An 18,425-nucleotide genomic window follows, 5' to 3' on the forward strand; every position below is an offset into this window, starting at 1 on the left:
AGTCCACTGTTTGCCTGGAGGTTAGTTTAAGGCAAAATGGGAGAGCATTACAGACTCCTAGAACATGACCTTATTTGAGACAGTAAGGGCCTTTTAAAGAAAGTTTTTGTCAAAAAAGACCTTATATATGAGCTCAGACCTCTGAATTCTTAATAAATCCTGTGAGACAAACACAGCTCCTCTAGCTTAAGGTGTGAGTTGCACAGCACATAAAAACTGCTAAACTGAATTAGGTTCCAGTTCTCTTATATGAATCCCACCGCTGACACTTGACACAAGTGAAAAAGTGACAAAAACCTTTGCGAATCATCCGTGTACTTCATGTAATTTCTATTCTCCAAATATTAGGCCATAAATCCAAAGTTCTGATGGATGCATTTAAAGAAATCCATGCTAATTTTTTTCATAGATCTTGTCAGAGCATGTATGAAACACAACTGATCTTTCCAAAAATGCTTGCTGTAGAAAGCACGCTTACCTTTTTTCTGTTGAATGAAACAAAAATTGTTTACAAAACAGCTGACTATGTTAGGTTAATAACTTAAGAACGAGTGGGGAAAGCAGGGCGACGGGTGTTGGTGTCTTTTTAAAGGTCTGCTGATCAGGAGGAGAAGGGCAGGTGGCTCAGGTCTTGCATCAACTCTGCAGCTGTAGCGAGGTGTGAATTGTTCACTGTGCACACGCTACAGGACTTTATGGAGAACATATAGTTTTGGCCAACTGGGGTCAACTCTAAAAAATGCAAATTTTTGCTCAAGTTATTACAACATTTTGCTGGTGGTGCTGGTTAAATTACTTCTTTATATGTTGCATTAGACATAATCCTTCCTGATATGTCCCTTGCACAGCAGCTACCTATCCTGTACCTATTCCTCGGAGGTAATCTCTGGCATATGGCAGGGGTCGGTCCTGGTGTGACACCCCTGGTTGTCCCTGGCTGACTTGGGCAGACAGCAGAATCCTGAACATCTTACAAGTTACCCTTCTGCTTAAGCCACAGTGCGTGGTGGGAAGGGAGGAGGTACAGGGGGAGACAGGAGTCTGGGGAACAAATCTGATGGGGAGCAGCTGAGGGAGCTGGGGCTGTTCAGCCTGGAGAACAGGAGGCTGAGGGGAGACCTGATCGCTGTCTGCAACTGCCTGAAAGGAGGTTGTAGCATGGAGGGTGTTGGTCTCTTCTCCCAAGTAACAAGTGACAGGACAATGGGAAATGGCCTTCAAGTTGTGCCAGGGGAGGTTTAGATTGGATATTAAGAAAAAATTCTTCACAGAGAGGGTTGTGAAGCATTGGAACAGGCTGCCCAGGGCAGTGGTGGAGTCACCATCCCTGGAGGTGTTTAAAAGACGTGTAGATGAGGTTCTTAGGGACATGATTTAGTGCTAGAGTTAGGTTAATGATTGGGCTTGATCTTCAGGGTCTCTTCCAACCAAAATGATTCTATGACACTTGGTCCACTCCCCCGTGAATGCTGCCACCGCTCCCTTGCTCGCGTGTGGTGCAGCAGATGGGCCATGGGGATAGGGGTGTCACCCCTCCAGCATTCGGGCAGGCACCCCCCCATCCGAAACAGCCTTGGTGGCATGTCAGAAAGGATTCATTAGTGCTTCTTGCGGCTGCGCTCGCTCCCCTTCTGTGCTCCGCGACCCCTGGCAGTGAGGTCAGGGCACAGCTGTGGCCCAGAAAGCAGTGGCAGCAAGGAGAGAGGGGGCCGGGAGAGGGGTCCCTGCACCCCACGGGTCCGGCCAGGGTCAGACATGGCTTTCTGCACCTCTGCCCCTCGCCCCTTCCTTCGGGTCATGGATCTTGTGTGCTCCTACCCCCTCACAAATGCCTCTCGGGTGACACAAGGGTTAAAATCTGTTGGACCTGGGGGGTTTCATAAAACCATCATTTTTCAGTTGAGTAACCACAAAAGGCAACTCAAGTTTCATCTAAGTTGTAGTTTACCTCCAGCAGACAACTGCAGGTGTTTCTCTAGTATTTATTGGACCGACATCTGTGTGTGAATTTGGTCTGTGCTGGCATTCAATGAAGAAAAAACCCTGTCTGTGCAAATGTGCTTGACTTTTGCTTGTTTTTACTCTCCTAGGAATTAATCTAAACCCATCTCTGAGAGACCTGAACAGCTTTTTGCAGGATTCATCAGGTAACCCATGGTAGGGTTCCACAAAGGCTGAAAATCAAATCTTTACAATTACTTGAATGTCAGATTTTGAAATCTGTTTTGCAGCAGCTGTTGTGCCGGTATAGCTTGATTATGCAAACACCCGTGAAAAGCAAATACAAGAGGATTCTTGAAAGAAAGAAAGGAAAAAAATCAGGTGGAAGAATTGTGCAATGTTTGATGTGGCTTTATCGCTGGTTCAGAGACGCGTGCGCCTTGTTTCCCAACTGCCCTGGAAACGGGAGGTGCAGGAATGCGGCCGTACGGAGGCCCTCGCGACTCCCCTTCTTGAAATTGGGCAATTTCCGAGTTTAAAGGCCAAAAAAGCAGGGCGGGCCGGTGGGGGCTGGCCGCTGCTCCCGCGGGGGTGGCCGGGCCGTTCCCTGCCCCCGGGCAGCGGCGCGTGCCGCCCCGTGCCTCCCCGCACGCCCCGCCCCTCCCCCGCGCTCGTCATAAGCGCCCGCGCCGCGCGGGCGGGGCCGCCTCCCGGGGGGACGGGGGACTCGGCGGCGCCCGTCTTCCCATTGGGGGAAGCCGGCGTGTGGCTCCGCCTACCTCAGCTCTCCTAGCTTTCTCATTGGATGGCTCTGCGGGGCCAGTCGGAGCCCAACCTCCCCCGGCTCATAGGCCAGTGAGAAAATGGTTGCTGGGCAGCTTCAAAGGGCCGCTAGCCAATAGGAAGGCGGCCAGCTGGCGGGCGCAGTACACGCAGCTCCCCTCTTTCTCCCCCCCTTTGCCGCTGCTGTGGGCGCTGCGGGCGGAGGGAAGGGCGGAGCGGAGGCTGCCGGGGCCTGGCGGGGGTGGCGCTCGCCTCCGCCTCCTCCCGGTCGGAGTCCCAGCCCCGCCGAAGGGAGCCCGGCCGGCTGGCTAGGGAGGGCACGGCAGGCTGCGAAGGAACAGGGGGTTTCCTCCGCTCCCAGGTGAGGGGCCGAGCAGGGCCGGGTCTGGCCGGAGCGGCGGTCCTGAGGGACGCGCCGTGAGGGGGCAGGGGGCGGGAGGGCAGCCCCCGCCGCGCGGGCGTGCGGCTGGCGAGCCTGGGGGCAGGGAGCCCGCAGGGCGCGGGGGGGGGCAATGGCGGCCGCGGAGGGGCGGTTGGGCACGGCGGGCGGCCGAGGCGGGGGCAGCCGGAACCCCCGAGGGGCAGGGAGCCCTGCCGGGGGAGGGGAACAGGCCACGGAGGGCGGGTGCCCGGCGGAGCGGTGGGGAGACAGGTGGGGAGCGATGGCGGGAGGAGGGAGCGTGGGCACGGCGGGCCCGCAGGAGTTAACGGCCGGGCCCGAGGGTGCGGGAAGCGGGGGGGAGCGCGGCCGGGCCGGAGAGGCCGGCGCTCGGGGCGCCGGGAGCGGGGACTGCGGTGGAAGTTGTTAGCGCAGTTATAATTAGCCCGACCGGGGTCTCTGTTAAGCTGGGCGAGGAGGAAGGGGGAGGAGTGTAACTTTTCGCAGCTCGGGAAGCCCAAGGTTGTCTCCGGTTACTGCTGCCCGCTGCCGCGGGGGGAGGCGGGGCGGCCACGGCAGGAAGTACCGACGAGTCTCCTTCCACAAAGGCCAAATGGTGGCAGGCCCGGGGCGCTGGGGAACGGGGCGCTCGCCCCAGCGGCTGCGGGGAGGGCGCAGGAAAGAGGCTTCGCCTGAGCCGCGGCTTTTTAATTCTGGCACTGGCGATCGCTGCGACTTGTGTGTTGGCTGCAGTTACGTTTTTAAAGGCGGGTTTTGTCTCAATAAACCTGTGTTAGTCTGAACTACAAGCAGTTGGATTAGACTAGAGGAGCAATAAGCTTGGTCTCTTACGCATATCGTCAGTTCATCTCGCTAATAGATGCAGTTAATAATTTCTGCCCTAGTAGGCCTGGAATTTTTCAAACTATGTTGGAACAGTTCATTTCCAAAAACATAGGAGCCCAGTGCAGTAGTTTTCTACTTAGTTTTTGATTCAGCTAAGGTTCTTTAGTTCAGGCAGTTCACTGCAATATGGAAAATACCATTAATATTGAAATTAATGCTGTAATCTCGAGTGTCTGAAGTGACCTGTGAACAGGTACTGGGAAACTGCAAGGGAAGATAGTGAAAGAAAATGAAAGAAAAAAATAATCTGCACATATGATTCATAGTGATTTACAGCTACTGTGTGTCTTCTGTATTTTTGTAACTGATTATAAAACCTGAAGCTAATAGCCATACCTCTGTACTTCTTCATTACACTCCTCCCAGTGTGAAATCATATAGGGAAAAATCATAACCTCAAGAGTTAATTTTGCAAGATTCCTTTAAAGTTTATAATCAATGAATTAAATTTGATAACTTCTTGGATTTCAGCTCCTTCTAGCAAAAGATTACACTTATAAAATTGACAGTATATTTTTTATCAAATGCCTTTAGCTTTTTTTTTAACTGAAGTGCTGAAATCTAAAATTTTTCAACATTTTAGTATACTTGCCAGTTTTTTTAGGATTCTTTAATGCTGAAAAGACTTTACATTCTAAAACACTTGCCCTTTTATATTCATTGTATAGAACATGCAGTGAATGTATGCCTCCCCTTGTGAGCTGGCAAGTGCACCTCAGTGAACCTCAATAGTGACCTTTTGTAGTCCTGCTGTTTCAAAGCAAATAGGTTATGAATCATCTATTTGTTTTTATTTTTATTTTTTATTTACAAATAGCATGGATCTCCTTTTGATAGGAGAGAAGCCAGTTTGTACAAGGAGGAGGGAGATACTAATGTTCTTATTGTTGTGAGTTAGATTGGGCATTCGTAGGTCACGGGCATTTTACTGCATCTTTACAGTTCTGAGATTCTATGAACTGGGGAGCCCTTTGCTAGCATCAGGCTATGAGCTGCTGTGTAAGATGAACTGTATTCATTTACTTGTCCGTCTGTCTAAATGGAAGACTGCATTTCAGTATGTATTATTTTAAACTTTGTAAAATAATGTATGAACTCTTGATTCTTGATTGTGAAGGACTGCAGTTACCTGGATAAGTAGTCCTTGCTTTTGTGGTAAATTTGTGAAGTAATTGGTTTGCTGTAGTTGGGGGAAGGTGTCTCTGTGTATGTATGTGTATTGTACACACACAAGCATGTTAAATACAATCTAGATGGTAGGCTGTTAGCCTCTATAAGGGCTTTAATTCCTGGAATTAGAAGACTTTTGATTCTTCTGGTGAAGTTGAGACCTGAAGAGCATGGATCATGCAATCCCCTCCACATCTCCTAGCCTAGTCTGTAGTTTGCTGTCACTTCAGCCTTTTCACATTTCCCAGAGTTACCAGTGCCTTGAGCTAATCCATTATTTAATCCATGGGGTCTCTAGCCAAACTGCAGGTGTTTCTTCATCAGAGTTTTGATGAAAATGGTGCCACACTGAATATTGTATGCAGTCATAGGACACCCTGCAAGCTATCTTCTTGTATTGGTTTTGTGTGTGCTGGAAATGAGGAAAGTTAGGGAATTTAATAAAAATCTTAATACCTTTTGCAGTCCGTAAATGTTAGGGGATAATTCTAAAATGTACGTATTGATAGTTCATAGTGTTGTCTCTCCTGATACGTGATTTCAGAGATGATTACAACTCTAAATCAGTGTTTGGTTACCTGAGGAAGTATCAGTACAAGTTCTTATCTTAAAGCCTAACACTTAGAGGATGCTCTGTTATGTAGTATTAATTTATGAAAGATAATTTCCAAGTTTTATGTATTCATAGGTAAAACTGTTAGGTCCTCTTATTTCAGTGTATTCGTGAACTTCAGTTTTTCTTATTTGGTTTAGCTGTTTTAATAGGATTTAGCACAAATAGTTTTAAAAAGTTGTTTTGAATTGTGTGCTTAATACTTCTGGTTTCAAAAAAAATCACACAGTAATGAAATACTCTGCTGTTTGTTTTGCTTTTCCCCTGAAGTCACATCATCCTACCTCGGTGGATGGCTTGGCCTCTTGAATAGTTCAAGACTCTTGGATGAATACACTTTATGCAAAATCTGGAATCTTCCTGTCTGGACTCCTTTCTGTTTTCTAAGGGTAACTACTTCTATGTTTTTATGAAATCTTACCTTAGGCGCATAGCGCATGTTCTGATGATCAGCTGTAGATGATATTTTTGTGGATTAGAATGGTAAACTGAAAAATAATTTTGTCAGTTAGGGTATGTAATATAAAGTGAAGTGCTTTACGCTTACTGATTAGTATATGCTCTTCAGTTTGAATATTCTGAATTTGCGTTACTCTTTTTCTTTATAACAAGGAAGTACTGTAAAGCAACAAATAATTTGATATTGCCATAAGATCACATTTCTTGTAAATTTGTTAACTAAAGCCTCAATCTTGCAGTGAGATCCACTGTTCAGCTGCTGAAATTGAGTGTTACAGTCTCGTGAGGAGAAGGCACTTTGGATAGCGAATAAAAGCTCTACTCTGTTAGAGAAAATTTAAAGTGGTTTGTGATTTGATTATTGAAAATTATTTACCTAAATATTCCATACAGAGCGCTAGAATATATGCATGGTCCTCTATCAAGAAAAGAGAGGGGTTTTTTTCTTAGTTATTTTTACTGTTAATGGTCTGATTTTTCTGTTAAAGAACAGGCGTACCAATTTGATGTAGTTAATTAAGCTATAACATCTGTTATTGATGAATCTTTGTTTAGATCACCGTAACCCTAAAATACATATCAGTGTTATGGATGTGAATACATCCAGTATCTCTGTATTCGAAGTAAATGGATACTGTAAATAACATTGTTCAGTTGATCAAACAAGCTATGAAGAGGTATCACATTTGCAGTTCTAATGATCATTTGTCTCTCCAGTGAGATACTTTGGTGGAACCCTGGTGGTTTGGTTCTTGTTGTTTGGATTCCTTTATGTTCTCATTTAATTACGGTTTAGTTTTACTATGGGAATTTCTAGACTTAGTAACTCTTGATCTTGTGTTGGCCTCTGCTAACTACTGTTGATCCTTAGTTTAAATGATTCCGGGCCCTTCTTCCACTAAAATAAATCCACTCAAAATTCTCCCCCTCCAAAATAATCTGCTAAACATACACTCATTAAAAATATACACATGTGAGCTTTATTTGTAAATGTGGAACTAAAGCCACAAGTGTAGAGGGGGAGAGGAAGAAGAGTGATAGTGGTTTAGTTTGTTTTCTTTTAAGGATAGAAGTTTTACTCTACTTAACACTGCAACTGCCTCAGCAACCTTCTATATTAGCCTCTAGTGACAGAGATCAGCTGCTGAGAATATTTCTTTTTCTGTTGTAAACAGCCCAGATCCACTTGTTTTAGCTTGTGGAAGGTGCATCTCCTAATAAGAGTTTCTTCTCCAGAGTGAAATGTTGTGCTTTCAAACTTAGCTGCAGTAGTTTGCAAAGCAAAGCTCTTACCAGTGCTCTATCGAATAAAATGGGAATAAGCAGCTTGGGAAGATGTCCTTTAAGTTCAGGAATTTTCTAGATCCCTTTAGACATAACATAAACAGATTGGGGGGCGGGGTTCAAACTACCTTTTAAATCAAGGTGAAACTCGCAAGTGCTTTGTAAACATCATTTCAGCTCCTAAAATATTAGTGTAGGATACCTATTTATTCTCTGCTTCCACAAATAGTGAAGTGACAGTGGGTAGGTTATGAATTCCAGACTAATTCTGTGCTACTCCGTGTTCCTCTCATTCCTTTCCTCTGCTTAATGAATACTGTTCAGCCTACTCTTTATTTTCAAAATGTGGGAAAGGATATTAGGTACATCCATGGGCTGGGTTATTTTCTGTGTGGTTTTAGGGTTTGGATTTTGGAGGTGGGGGGGTGAGTGTTGTTTGGTTGGCGGTTTTTTTTTTTTTTTTAAGTCTGAACAGTAGCATATCTTGGTTCTGTGTTCCAGTTGCTTTAGTAGTAACAGTCTTAGGTGTATTACAGGTCAGGATTTGGTGACCAAAATGTTGATGTTGCTCATCCCCTTTGAGCAGCTCTTCTCTGGTCATTTCTAACTCGTGTAAAGAAGTCGTTACATAGGAGTTTAGGTATGGGAGTAAACTGGTAGGACTGCACTCCTCCCTGTATGCACACTTTTAGCCACTTGTGCCTTCTCCAGGAGTTACTCATCTTGGCTAAACTGGGGCAGGGCTGGGGGCAGGTGGGGAGGCAGTAAATTTAAATACATTTTGATGTATTTTAGTGTCTTCACATCTAAATTATTTTTTTACTTGGGTGTTCTAAGGTGTTTAATCCTCCTTCCCTTGCTTCCTTTTAATTTTGCTAACAGCCAAGATGTGATGTTATGGGCCTCTCCAACACTTGCTGAGGACAACAGATCAGATACCCTGTTCTGTGTGGTCTGATAGCTTACTGTGTTGCGTAAGTTGTGTTTAAGTGATCAGCGTTAAGTCCGGATGGGAGGAAGGGATTTACTTTCTGTCTGTTAACTGTACCTTCGGCCTTACCTTTTTCTTGTGCAGCTTCTTATACATGGAATACTAGTCAAGAGCCAGTCCACCACTTAATTCAAACTGTGAATGAAGTCGTGTTGCCAAATCTAAAATGCATGTCGGGTAGGGGAAAGATTATCATTAAAAATAGTACGTGGTGTACATCAAATAATTCTGGGAAATAACCATAACTATAGGGATGTTTCCTTTGGATATGTGTGCTTGTGAAAGGTGTGTCGATGGAAGAGAGGGGAGAGCAGGAAATCAGATTATCAGCTTCAGTCAGTCACTAACACTAGTTTACAATCCAGGGGGACTTCTGTCTGTTTTTACTGTTACATGCTTTCTACAGTTAGGAGCCAAAGGAGACTTTGAAAGGGAGTTACCCAAATGGCAATAGCTATGAGTCTCTAATTTTGATTTTTAATACATAAGTTGCATTATTGAAAGCAAGACAGGCAGCTTTCAGTCATGAGGTGCTTACACCTATTAAAATCTGATATTTCTGTCCTATGAGAAAAAGTAATTTTTCACTTTGAGACAGTTTTAGGCTGAAAAATTCAACACTGGCTGTATGAAAAGGATCAAACAAGTCTGAATTTAATAATATCCTAAAAAGAAAAGCCAGAAGAAACCACTATTGGTGAAATGATTTTGACCTACATGGTGCAGGCCAAGTATTTTATTGATGATCTTGCTATTTAAACACATTCTTTAATGGTAAATTAATAATTCTTGTGTAGTTGACCATAGTGCTTTTTTGTGCATGAAAAGTTCATGTTCAGACAATACTGTGGCAGTCATGTTTTATGTACTCATATTTTTTGAGGCTTTTCTCTGCAGAAAATTAAAGCTCTGTGCAGTTCTGAGTTCTAAACATTGTTTAACTTGCTCTTAAAACCTTTTTTGGAAGGTGAGGAAGAGGAAATTAAGCAGTAGTTTGCCCAGATAGAAGTAATTGAGGGTTTTCACATGCTGCGTTCTTCTTTGTGACTGTTTCCAGCTGTACTTCTTAACCATGTGTCGGTGGCAGCTGCACTGCACTATCAGACCCTGTGACAGATGGAGCTATGTTTTTCTTCTGAAATGGTGGCATGAGTCCTGTATTGTCCACAGCGCATCGCAATGTGAAATTTTCTTGGTAGCCTGGAATGTTTCTTCTGAGTAGCTGTGCACTTTGACCAGGCCTGTCTGTGTGGTGTTCTTTGTGGATTTGCCAACCAGGGATGTGCCTCTTCCCTCCAAGTTTTTTCAAGCTCTGGTACAATGTAGGATTACAGTGCATGGGATGCTTCCTCCCATCTTAGCAGGGAGGAGTTTCTTTGAAATGTCCTCCATGGATCTGGAAGGAACTGAGGAACATGCTATCAGGGGCAGAATTTCTGCTTAGACTCCTTTGTAGTTCAGTGACATGGATGAAGAGTTAAGCATTCCTAAGCATTGAGTTTACTTTGCTTATATCTGCAAAGTAATTTTAATTTAAAAAAGCATTCTGTCATAAATGGTCTGTCTTGGTTTGCATTACTATGAGAGAAGATGAGAAAATGCCAGAAATAAATTACTGAGTTGTGTTCTTCATTGTTCTTGGTTTGGTGGGGTTTTTGTTTGTTTTTTGGTTTTTGTTGTGGTTTTTTTATCACAAAAGATTCTAAAATAGAGCACGTGAGCTCAAAAAAAATAGGTGGTTGAACTTTTCTTTGAAGTTCAAGAGCAGGGTGACTTAGAGCTTGCCTATCTCATTATTGAAGAGCTATGTATAGACCTCACATTTGAAGTTGGCATAAACTTCGATTTTGTTTGTTTGTTTGTTTTTCCTCCCAGTTTATTTACTTACAAATCACAGAATTATCAGATTGGCACATTCCAAAATCCTGTTAGTTGATTCAATTTTTTTGAGGTCTCAGTAGGTTCCTGGAATTAGGCTGGAGTAAGGAAAGTGCAGTTTCTAGACACTCTTTGTGTTTTAGTTTGCCCAACTTACACTTTGAACTGACAACTGCACAGCAGTCACTCAGTAATACAGAATTGTCTGGGGATGGTAGCACGGATGTTTATGTGGACTTCTATTTGTTTTTCTTAGTACCAAAAAATGAAGTGGAGGGAGCACTGCATAATTAAATAATGTGACCAACATCTTATATTGGAAAGTAATGCTCTCAAAAGAGAGCATTTGACTGGTTTGGGATGTGTGTGTTAATACACAATGCTACAGAAGGACAAGTTACTTGGAAAATATGGAGTAGTTTGTTAAGGATATGGCCCTGTCAGAAATTTTTATGCTAGAAGGTAAAGCGAAAGGCCTGATAAAATGTAGATTAGCTGGTAACAAAGGGGCTTTGTGTCTTTTGTAGGTCAGCAGCTGAGTGTGTTTGACAAGAACTGAAACTTAATGTCTCCTGTAGCAACCATGACACTGGTAATTTTTAAATCCACTGTACTAGTGGTACTCTGGTTTTCATTAGTCTTTTCCAAGTTTATATATAACCTCTGAAGTAATCTAGCTTCTGGAGGGAGACTTACGGATCCTTGTAATTAGGCAGAATTTCTAAAACATAAGATAGGAGTATGTTTGTGTATTTTAAAAAAGTAACAAAATCTTTGACATCTAGCAAGTGGGGAGCCTGTTAAGTGGAAACACTTGAAGTTGGAGCAAATAATGTTTCTTGCAGTTCGTTTTTATAGCTCGGAGTGCTGCAATGCTCAGGCTTTGCTTCTAGAATGCTCTGAGACAAATTTTTTGAAGGATATTGGAGGAATGAAAAGGAGAGTGTCTGTGTATCTGAGCATGAAATATTTAGTCTAATTAGACTACTGTATGAATTTAAAAGTTAAACATTACATTCTAAGTTGGTTTTGTGAAATTATATATCCTCATATATGATAGTTTGCTTGCTCTTTAAGCATGCTCACAGAATTTAAATACTAGCATGTTTCTGAGATGCCAGAAGTTAACATTTTTTATATAATTCAAATAGATAAGTCTAGTGTTTCCTGTGTGTCTAACGAAGTGTACATACATATTTTAAAATGTTAAAGGTAGTAAACTGTCAAAACCAAGCATTCTGCATGTATAAAATGTCAGAATTACTGTTCCCTGTATGATCTTAATTTAATTCCCTTGTGAGTGTGAATTTTGGTCTGCTTTCATTAGTGGAGGGTGGGGGGAAAGCAACAAACAAACACAAAAACTAGTGTGCAGTGTATGGGAAGGATGGTGCTTTGTGAACAAATAGCCTTTTTGATGTATATTTTTATCCTTCATAGTAATGGTATGGGGTAATGCCTTACATAGTACACAACATTTAAATGCTACTTAACATGGAGAGTTTTTTCTAGTGAGTCTTTAATGATTTGCGGACCCTAGTTGTCTTCATGATATAAGTTGATATATTTAGCAACAGTTTTACTGTAAAGTCCTTCATAATCATGATTTTTTTCCATAGATTGTGTCTAAAATTATCAGTTGCTGACAGTGTTGTCAATAGTTTGATGCCTCACACACACACTCCCAAATACTTTTTATTATTAGATTTAGTGTCTGAACTTTGTATCCAGATTTATTCTGATTTTGCTTGTAATTGAGTGCTCAGTACTGTCTGGTTCTATTTGCTCTAAGCGGGGTGCTGGAATGGGAGGCGATACATAAGTATGGGAAGATCACTTAGGTGAATAGGCACACCGCATCCAGACACTTTTTTTTTTTTTACAGAGATTGAGCTGGTGCTGTGGCGGGTTAGCAAAAAACTTTGGGGTAAAACAGACTTCCAAAGTTAAATTGCAGCACTGGTAAAATTAAAAGTAATTAAAGTTTTTTTCTTGTGTTAATAGTGAATGTGTTAGTAAACTGAACTGTAGGCTAAACGACTACCTATTATGTAAAAATGACAAATTTAATTTCATCTGGGTATGTCCCTAAAAAACAAAGTGGGTATGATCAAGAAGTATTAAACGTAAACTTCTCTAGCAACTGTTTTTTCCTCTGTGTCTGACGGAGAGGTATGCACTGTTTGCTTACTTTCTGTTCCTCCAGAGGAGCTGAGTTCTTCAACAGTCTTGTCTAGGCAGATGGGTGTAGCCATGGAGCCCTGCAGTGCTTCCTGCAAACCTGGAGAAATCCCAAAAGTAAAAGAGGCTTTATCCTGCTGCCATCTCCTTGTCCCCAAAAGTCTAGCGACAGGCTGGCAGCTGCGGCCATCAGCTGAGCTGTTGCTGGCAGTGTCCAGTGTGCACATGAAAGGGGAGCTGGGAGGCCCTCTGCAGCGTGCAGGGTCTGGGTCATTGTGTATGAAGGATCGCCCTTAATCTGCCACTGGGTGTCTATGATTGCTTAATTTTTTTTTAATTGAGAGTGAGGTGTGTGTATTCTGCGGGCACATCAAGATCTGGGTAGCCAAGACTTTCCCAGTGTTTCCTGTGCATGGTATGCTCCTTTTCTGTGTTTGTACAAGTGATTGTACAGTGCTCGTTGTCTCTAATAAAACACTTTGTGTTTTGAATGGTAATTGCAAAGTATCCAAGCATGTATTTGTTTGGATCACATGTATTTTAGGTGTGCGTGCCTACAGTTTTTTTGTACCACAGCGTTCTATCATATTTCAATGCAAAAGCACACAAAGCAGACGGAAAACAACTTTTTCTTCTAGCAATTTACCAGAATTGGTCACTTTTCAAATACCATTTGATAGCCTCCAGCTGGATGTCCCTCGTGTTAAGTCAGTAGCGGGTTGTGAACCAGCAGCTGTGAGCACTGATTATCATTCTGTGAGCTCTGTGGTGCAGCCAAATTTCCTTCTACTTTTTAGCTAAACTACCAAGCTATGGAATGGATATAAGGATCCTGTGAGGGGCTGTGTTGTTGGTCTAGCTGGGTGTTTCAACTGTAATAAAATAACTTAGGTCATGAAAGAAGAGGGAGAGAAACGAGTTCTATAGAGAGTTCTCAGAGACACTGAGCAAGATACTAAGAATACATTAATAATGAGATAAAAATGGGTGTTGAAACTGGCTTTAAAATCTTACCTACTGTACCCAGTAACAAATGTTAAAATGAAGACATTGATATATTCTGCATAGTTATTACAATCCTTAGTATGAGCATCTATTTTACTTCATGTGGACATTCAGATATTTCTCATTAATTCATTTTTGTATGCTATGTATTTTAGATGGATAAGAGGTTAAAAAGCTCACCTGTTAAAGATTTGAAATAATTAAATTCATATTCTCAGAGTTAAAGGTAAACCTGAAACGAAAACTAAGAAGTATATAGCTTTTTGAAAAAATTACTATATTTTTAATGTTTTCTGTTTAAAAAAAAAAATGTTATGAAACAACTGAGCTGGATAAGTCATCTTGAGGAAAGTAGTATCTCATGTAGGATTTTATTCTGTCTTTCAGTGTTCTATGGAATTAGAGTTTAAGGCAGCCAATACATTGTATGCTACAGACTTATCAAAAGTGTCTGTTGAGATCTTACAGTAGAAGCAGTAGTCTTGCCCAAGGTTAATTAATAATTTCTTTCTTTCAGGTTCATGTTGGGGAGAGGTCTAAAACGCAAGCTGAGTGATTATGAGGAGAACATGGCTGGTCTTTCGAGTGCCTTTGATTCCAGTCGAAATCTGCCATATCCGCTTAAGAGGCAGTTGGTGCTTAATATGTGCCTCACCAAGTTACAGACGTACAAAATGCTGGTGGAACCAAACTTGCACCGCTCTGTCCTCATAGCCAACACAGTACGGCAAATTCAAGAGGAAATGAGACAAGAGAGTAATCAGCAGCCAGTTAATGTCTGCCCTGGCATCGCTCCCAGTTCTCACAGCTACACAGGGTTGGAGTCACCTGGGATTTCTCTTCAGTTGCCTTCAGGTATTAGTCAGCAAGAGTCTAACTGTTGCGACTTGCGGTCTGTAGAAGATCCAATTGAAAACAGCCTGCTGATAGTTTCAGATGATGATATGTCGTCTGCCATTTCATCTATTCTGAAGGATTTAGACTTTGTAGAAGATATAAGCCCGCCTACTTGTCTGGTTCCTACTGGAGATGACCAGCCAAAGTTTCCAGAAAATACCGGTCTAAAACTAGAAGATGATAGACAGGATTTGAAGGGAGCCGAATGTGTGTTTGGTTCCTTTGAGATTTCAAATTCAACTAGTTACTTGAAGGATTTGGCGATAGATGACATTTTTGAAGATATTGACACTTCAATGTATGATTCAGACTTCTGTTGCCCTCCGCTAATGCCGCCCAGACCACCATCTCTTGCTACAGAAGAACCATTGAAAACCTTTCCATCCTGTAATTCTTCTTCAGCAAGCAACATTCAGATATGTAGAGCGGATCTGAGTGAGTTGGACCACATCATGGAAATTCTGGTTGGATCCTGATACTTGTTTTACCCAAAGATACTTTTTAGCTGCCACTTTTATTTGGTTTCAGGATAAAAGCCACTGGAAAAGTTGTAAAGAATTCTTTAAAACACAAACTAAAAATAATTGGTCTGTTATGGGATTTTCTAAATAATTCCCAAACTTATAAACCAAAAAAGTGGCAGATTTTTTTTAAGAAAAATATTTATTTATCAGAACTGTGCAATCATCTTTTTCCTTCCAGGGTGTATGTGGAACAATAGGCACATACCCTTATCACCCTTCATGCCTCTTTCAATAAACTTTTTTATGTGCAATTTTTAATTTGTCAGAAGAATTTACATGAAAAACAAATTTCATATGAGATGATCTTTTACAAAGCCTCCACTTTATTTTTAATATCAGAGTCTATGCCAGGTTGGGATACGTCAAGTTGCATAGTTGGATTGCATGGATTGCAGGCACATTACTAGAGATGGGTATATTTTAAAAATGAGACACGCTTTGCTTTCCTTTGGTCAGAAAAGCAGATCAAGACACTTGTCAACAGAGTCTCTTGCATTTTCTAAAGCATTCAGAACTATTTATTTTTGTAAATTTTATAGTCTTTCTACATTTTACTACGTTATTTCATCATAGTTCAAATATAATGGACTTCTAGTTGGATGTGTTTAGCACTACCTCTGAGCTGAAATGCTTTAACTCTTTCCAGTGCTTCGTCTAAGACTGCAGATCTTTTTTTTTCCTTTTTTTTTTTTTTCTGAGGGAAAGTACTTCTAACTCATTAAGCTGATCCTTTGACGGTGACCTAGCTGATTTGTGAAATCAAGGGTATTCAATGTTTAAAAACTTTTAAGTATTTACAAATGTAATTTATATGTAGATTGTGCAATTTAACATTTTTTCTGTCAGTATTACGTGCTTAGATTTTGGATAATCTTGGCATTCTTTAAAACTTACTATGTACAGGTAGCTTTATAATCTGTTTTGGAAAACACTGTCCTTCGACCCTGCTTTCACTACAAAGTTTAAGATGATTTTTATGTGCAATATTATTTAAAAAGACACACATTAGTATACCTGGCATTGTAGAAAGAAATGTTTCAGACTTAAAACTTCTAGCACCTTTGGAGGGTACTCAAGTGAGTCAACCTTTCTGTATCCTTCAAGAAACAAAGCTTGAGAACACCTCTTACTACACCAGTGCTCACTGTTTGTAGTACTCCTGAGATGCTCATTGCGTGGTGAGTCAGTGCTGGTGACTGAGGCCCGGGGTGCAGCTGTGTCCCTGGTCCCTGGGGCTCCGTGTCCCTGGTCCCTGGGGCTTTGGCAGCGCTGCGGTGGGCAGTGGTTGCTGCCGTGGAAAGGGGTGCACGCCTGGGGCAGGTGTGCATGTAAGTACACACAAGCATGCTCCTTAACTGAGGAGGAGATTTGCAGTGAGAACTATTTTTCCCTAAGACAGTTCAGATACTGTGTTTCAGCTTGAACTGAGGTCTATTGATCCTTGCTGTTGTCTTCTGAACTATACACTTGCACATTAGGTTTTGTGGGGGGTTTTTTAATTATTTTTTAATTATAAAACTTTTACTTTGTTCCTGAAAGCTGCGGCACCTGTCTTGTAAGAAATTTGCAGTTGTAAAAGCTTTGCTTTGGTTTGTTGGGTGTTTTTGGTTGTTTTTTTGTTGTTGTTCTGCTGAGACTTTTCATGAATGGAGCATTGGCAGAGGAAAAAAAAAAGTTGCCTGTGTGTTGCATCTCACAGAAGTTGAAATCCTGGCCCTATTGAAGGGGCCAGGGTGTCACCTACTATTTCTAGTCTTAACTGATGCTGTGGCACATCTACCTTGTGCAAAGGTCTCCATTTTTTACTGTGACTATTTTGGTTAACAGCTGCCGATACAATTTGGTATCCCAAACCAATGGAGAACCAGTTCAGGTCACGTCCTCACAGCCATCTGGGTTGTTTAGCAACCGAAGGGTATAAATGTATTTATATGCATATAATGTGTTGATTCTAATATAAAACTTCTGATCTAAAGTATTTTGAATTGCTGGATAAAGGGATTTGTTTGAAGAGTGTATAAATAGTTCTTGAAGAGGTACAGCTTCGGAATGTACACAGATTGTGCATTGTGTATAGACTACTCTGGCTTTTCCTCAGCCTCTACTTTTGTATTAAAGATATGACTGAATAAATCCTTGAAATATTAAGGGCCTTCTGCACTGTGGTGAAGCAGAGTTGTGGTTAAAAATGTCTTTAAATTCAGTGATGAGGAATAAAATAAAAAAATGCATCTAATTTTGTTTTGCATTTGAAAATATGTAATGTTACTATGCAGTAAAGATATTTTGGTATGAAAATTGTATCATGTAGCAAATAGTGAACACTTAATAAATCCACTCATCTCGCAGCCCATACAGAAACATTAAAGATGACAACTTGCTTTTCAGCATTTACATGCTAAAGGTTTTTGTATAATTCAGAAAAAGATGAAATTGTTGATAGATGTTTTATCAACAATTCAAAATGCAATTTTTGTTCAAGAGCCTGCTATGCAGCTCTGTTTGGTTGCTTGCATCACAGTGCCAAGACCATAAGCTGGTATGTAATGCAGTTTGGTTATGTATGGAATTATGTGCAAAGGGAAGATTAATTTTAAATATGCACAAACTGATTTTAAAATCCTTCCATGTAAAATGAAGTTAGAGGCTAGTTGTGGACCTATTTATTGTATGTTTGGAAATAAAAGCCACAGTTTTGCAGTTTAACCACTTCCATTTTGAAGCCTTCAGTATCTGACTGTTTTAAAAACAAAAACCGTGATACCATGCCACCCTTCCTTTGGTCTTTTACTCACGAAGATGTAAGTGTTCCTTAGGTGCTTGTTTTTATACCTTTTTTTTTTCTTCCTTTCTCCCTGGAAATACTAAATACCTTACATGGCTTTGTATCCCCTTTGTGCGTCCTGTCCCCACAAAACAAGGGTTGGCCCATGGAGCCAGCTTGGGCAGATTCCTGTTGTGACCAGGTGACAAGTGTCAGCACTTGGCTGTCCTCTGGTTTTTTGTCTCGCCTGCCCTGTGTGATCTCCCCAGCCCTTGCAGGTCCTGGTGTTGCTTCAGGGGTTGCCAGGCTTGAAAGCAAGAGTCAGACACAAGTGTCCTTGATGCACACGCTGTTGGCCCTTGTGTGCTTGTCAGTCTGGGACAAAAACACTGCTGCTCAGTGCTAGTGCAAAGTTGTTTGCCCATCTGTGCTAAAACAAATTACACTAGTGACTTCAGGTTTAGAGGTTTCCAATCCTCTTCTAGTTGTGGACCTCTAAAATGAGATCCTGACTCTTCTGCAATGAACTTCATTTTATCGATAAAGCTGCATTTGGTGCTACCTACAGAGGAGGAATTCTTCCTGCCTGTTGTCTTGGGGCCTGCTGACCACAGCTGGAAAAGCAAAGGTCTAAAACTAGCTTCTTCCCA

The 18,425-nt window shown here is 41.7% G+C and overlaps 1 protein-coding gene across 1 annotated transcript; it reads left to right on the forward strand.

The window, feature by feature from the left end:
- The first annotated feature begins 2,921 nt into the window (after positions 1 to 2,921).
- On the forward strand, positions 2,922 to 17,717 carry LOC135989332 (SERTA domain-containing protein 2-like). The gene is made up of 3 exons (XM_065636105.1): positions 2,922 to 3,085; positions 6,063 to 6,181; positions 14,108 to 17,717. The coding sequence occupies exon 3, from the start codon at positions 14,112 to 14,114 to the stop codon at positions 14,961 to 14,963; it is 852 nt and encodes a 283-aa protein (XP_065492177.1). The 5' UTR covers positions 2,922 to 3,085; positions 6,063 to 6,181; positions 14,108 to 14,111; the 3' UTR covers positions 14,964 to 17,717.
- Positions 17,718 to 18,425: the final 708 nt, after the last annotated feature.

Source organism: Caloenas nicobarica, chromosome 5 (genome assembly GCF_036013445.1).
Source record: "Caloenas nicobarica isolate bCalNic1 chromosome 5, bCalNic1.hap1, whole genome shotgun sequence".
NCBI classification, from domain to species: Eukaryota; Metazoa; Chordata; class Aves; order Columbiformes; family Columbidae; genus Caloenas; species Caloenas nicobarica.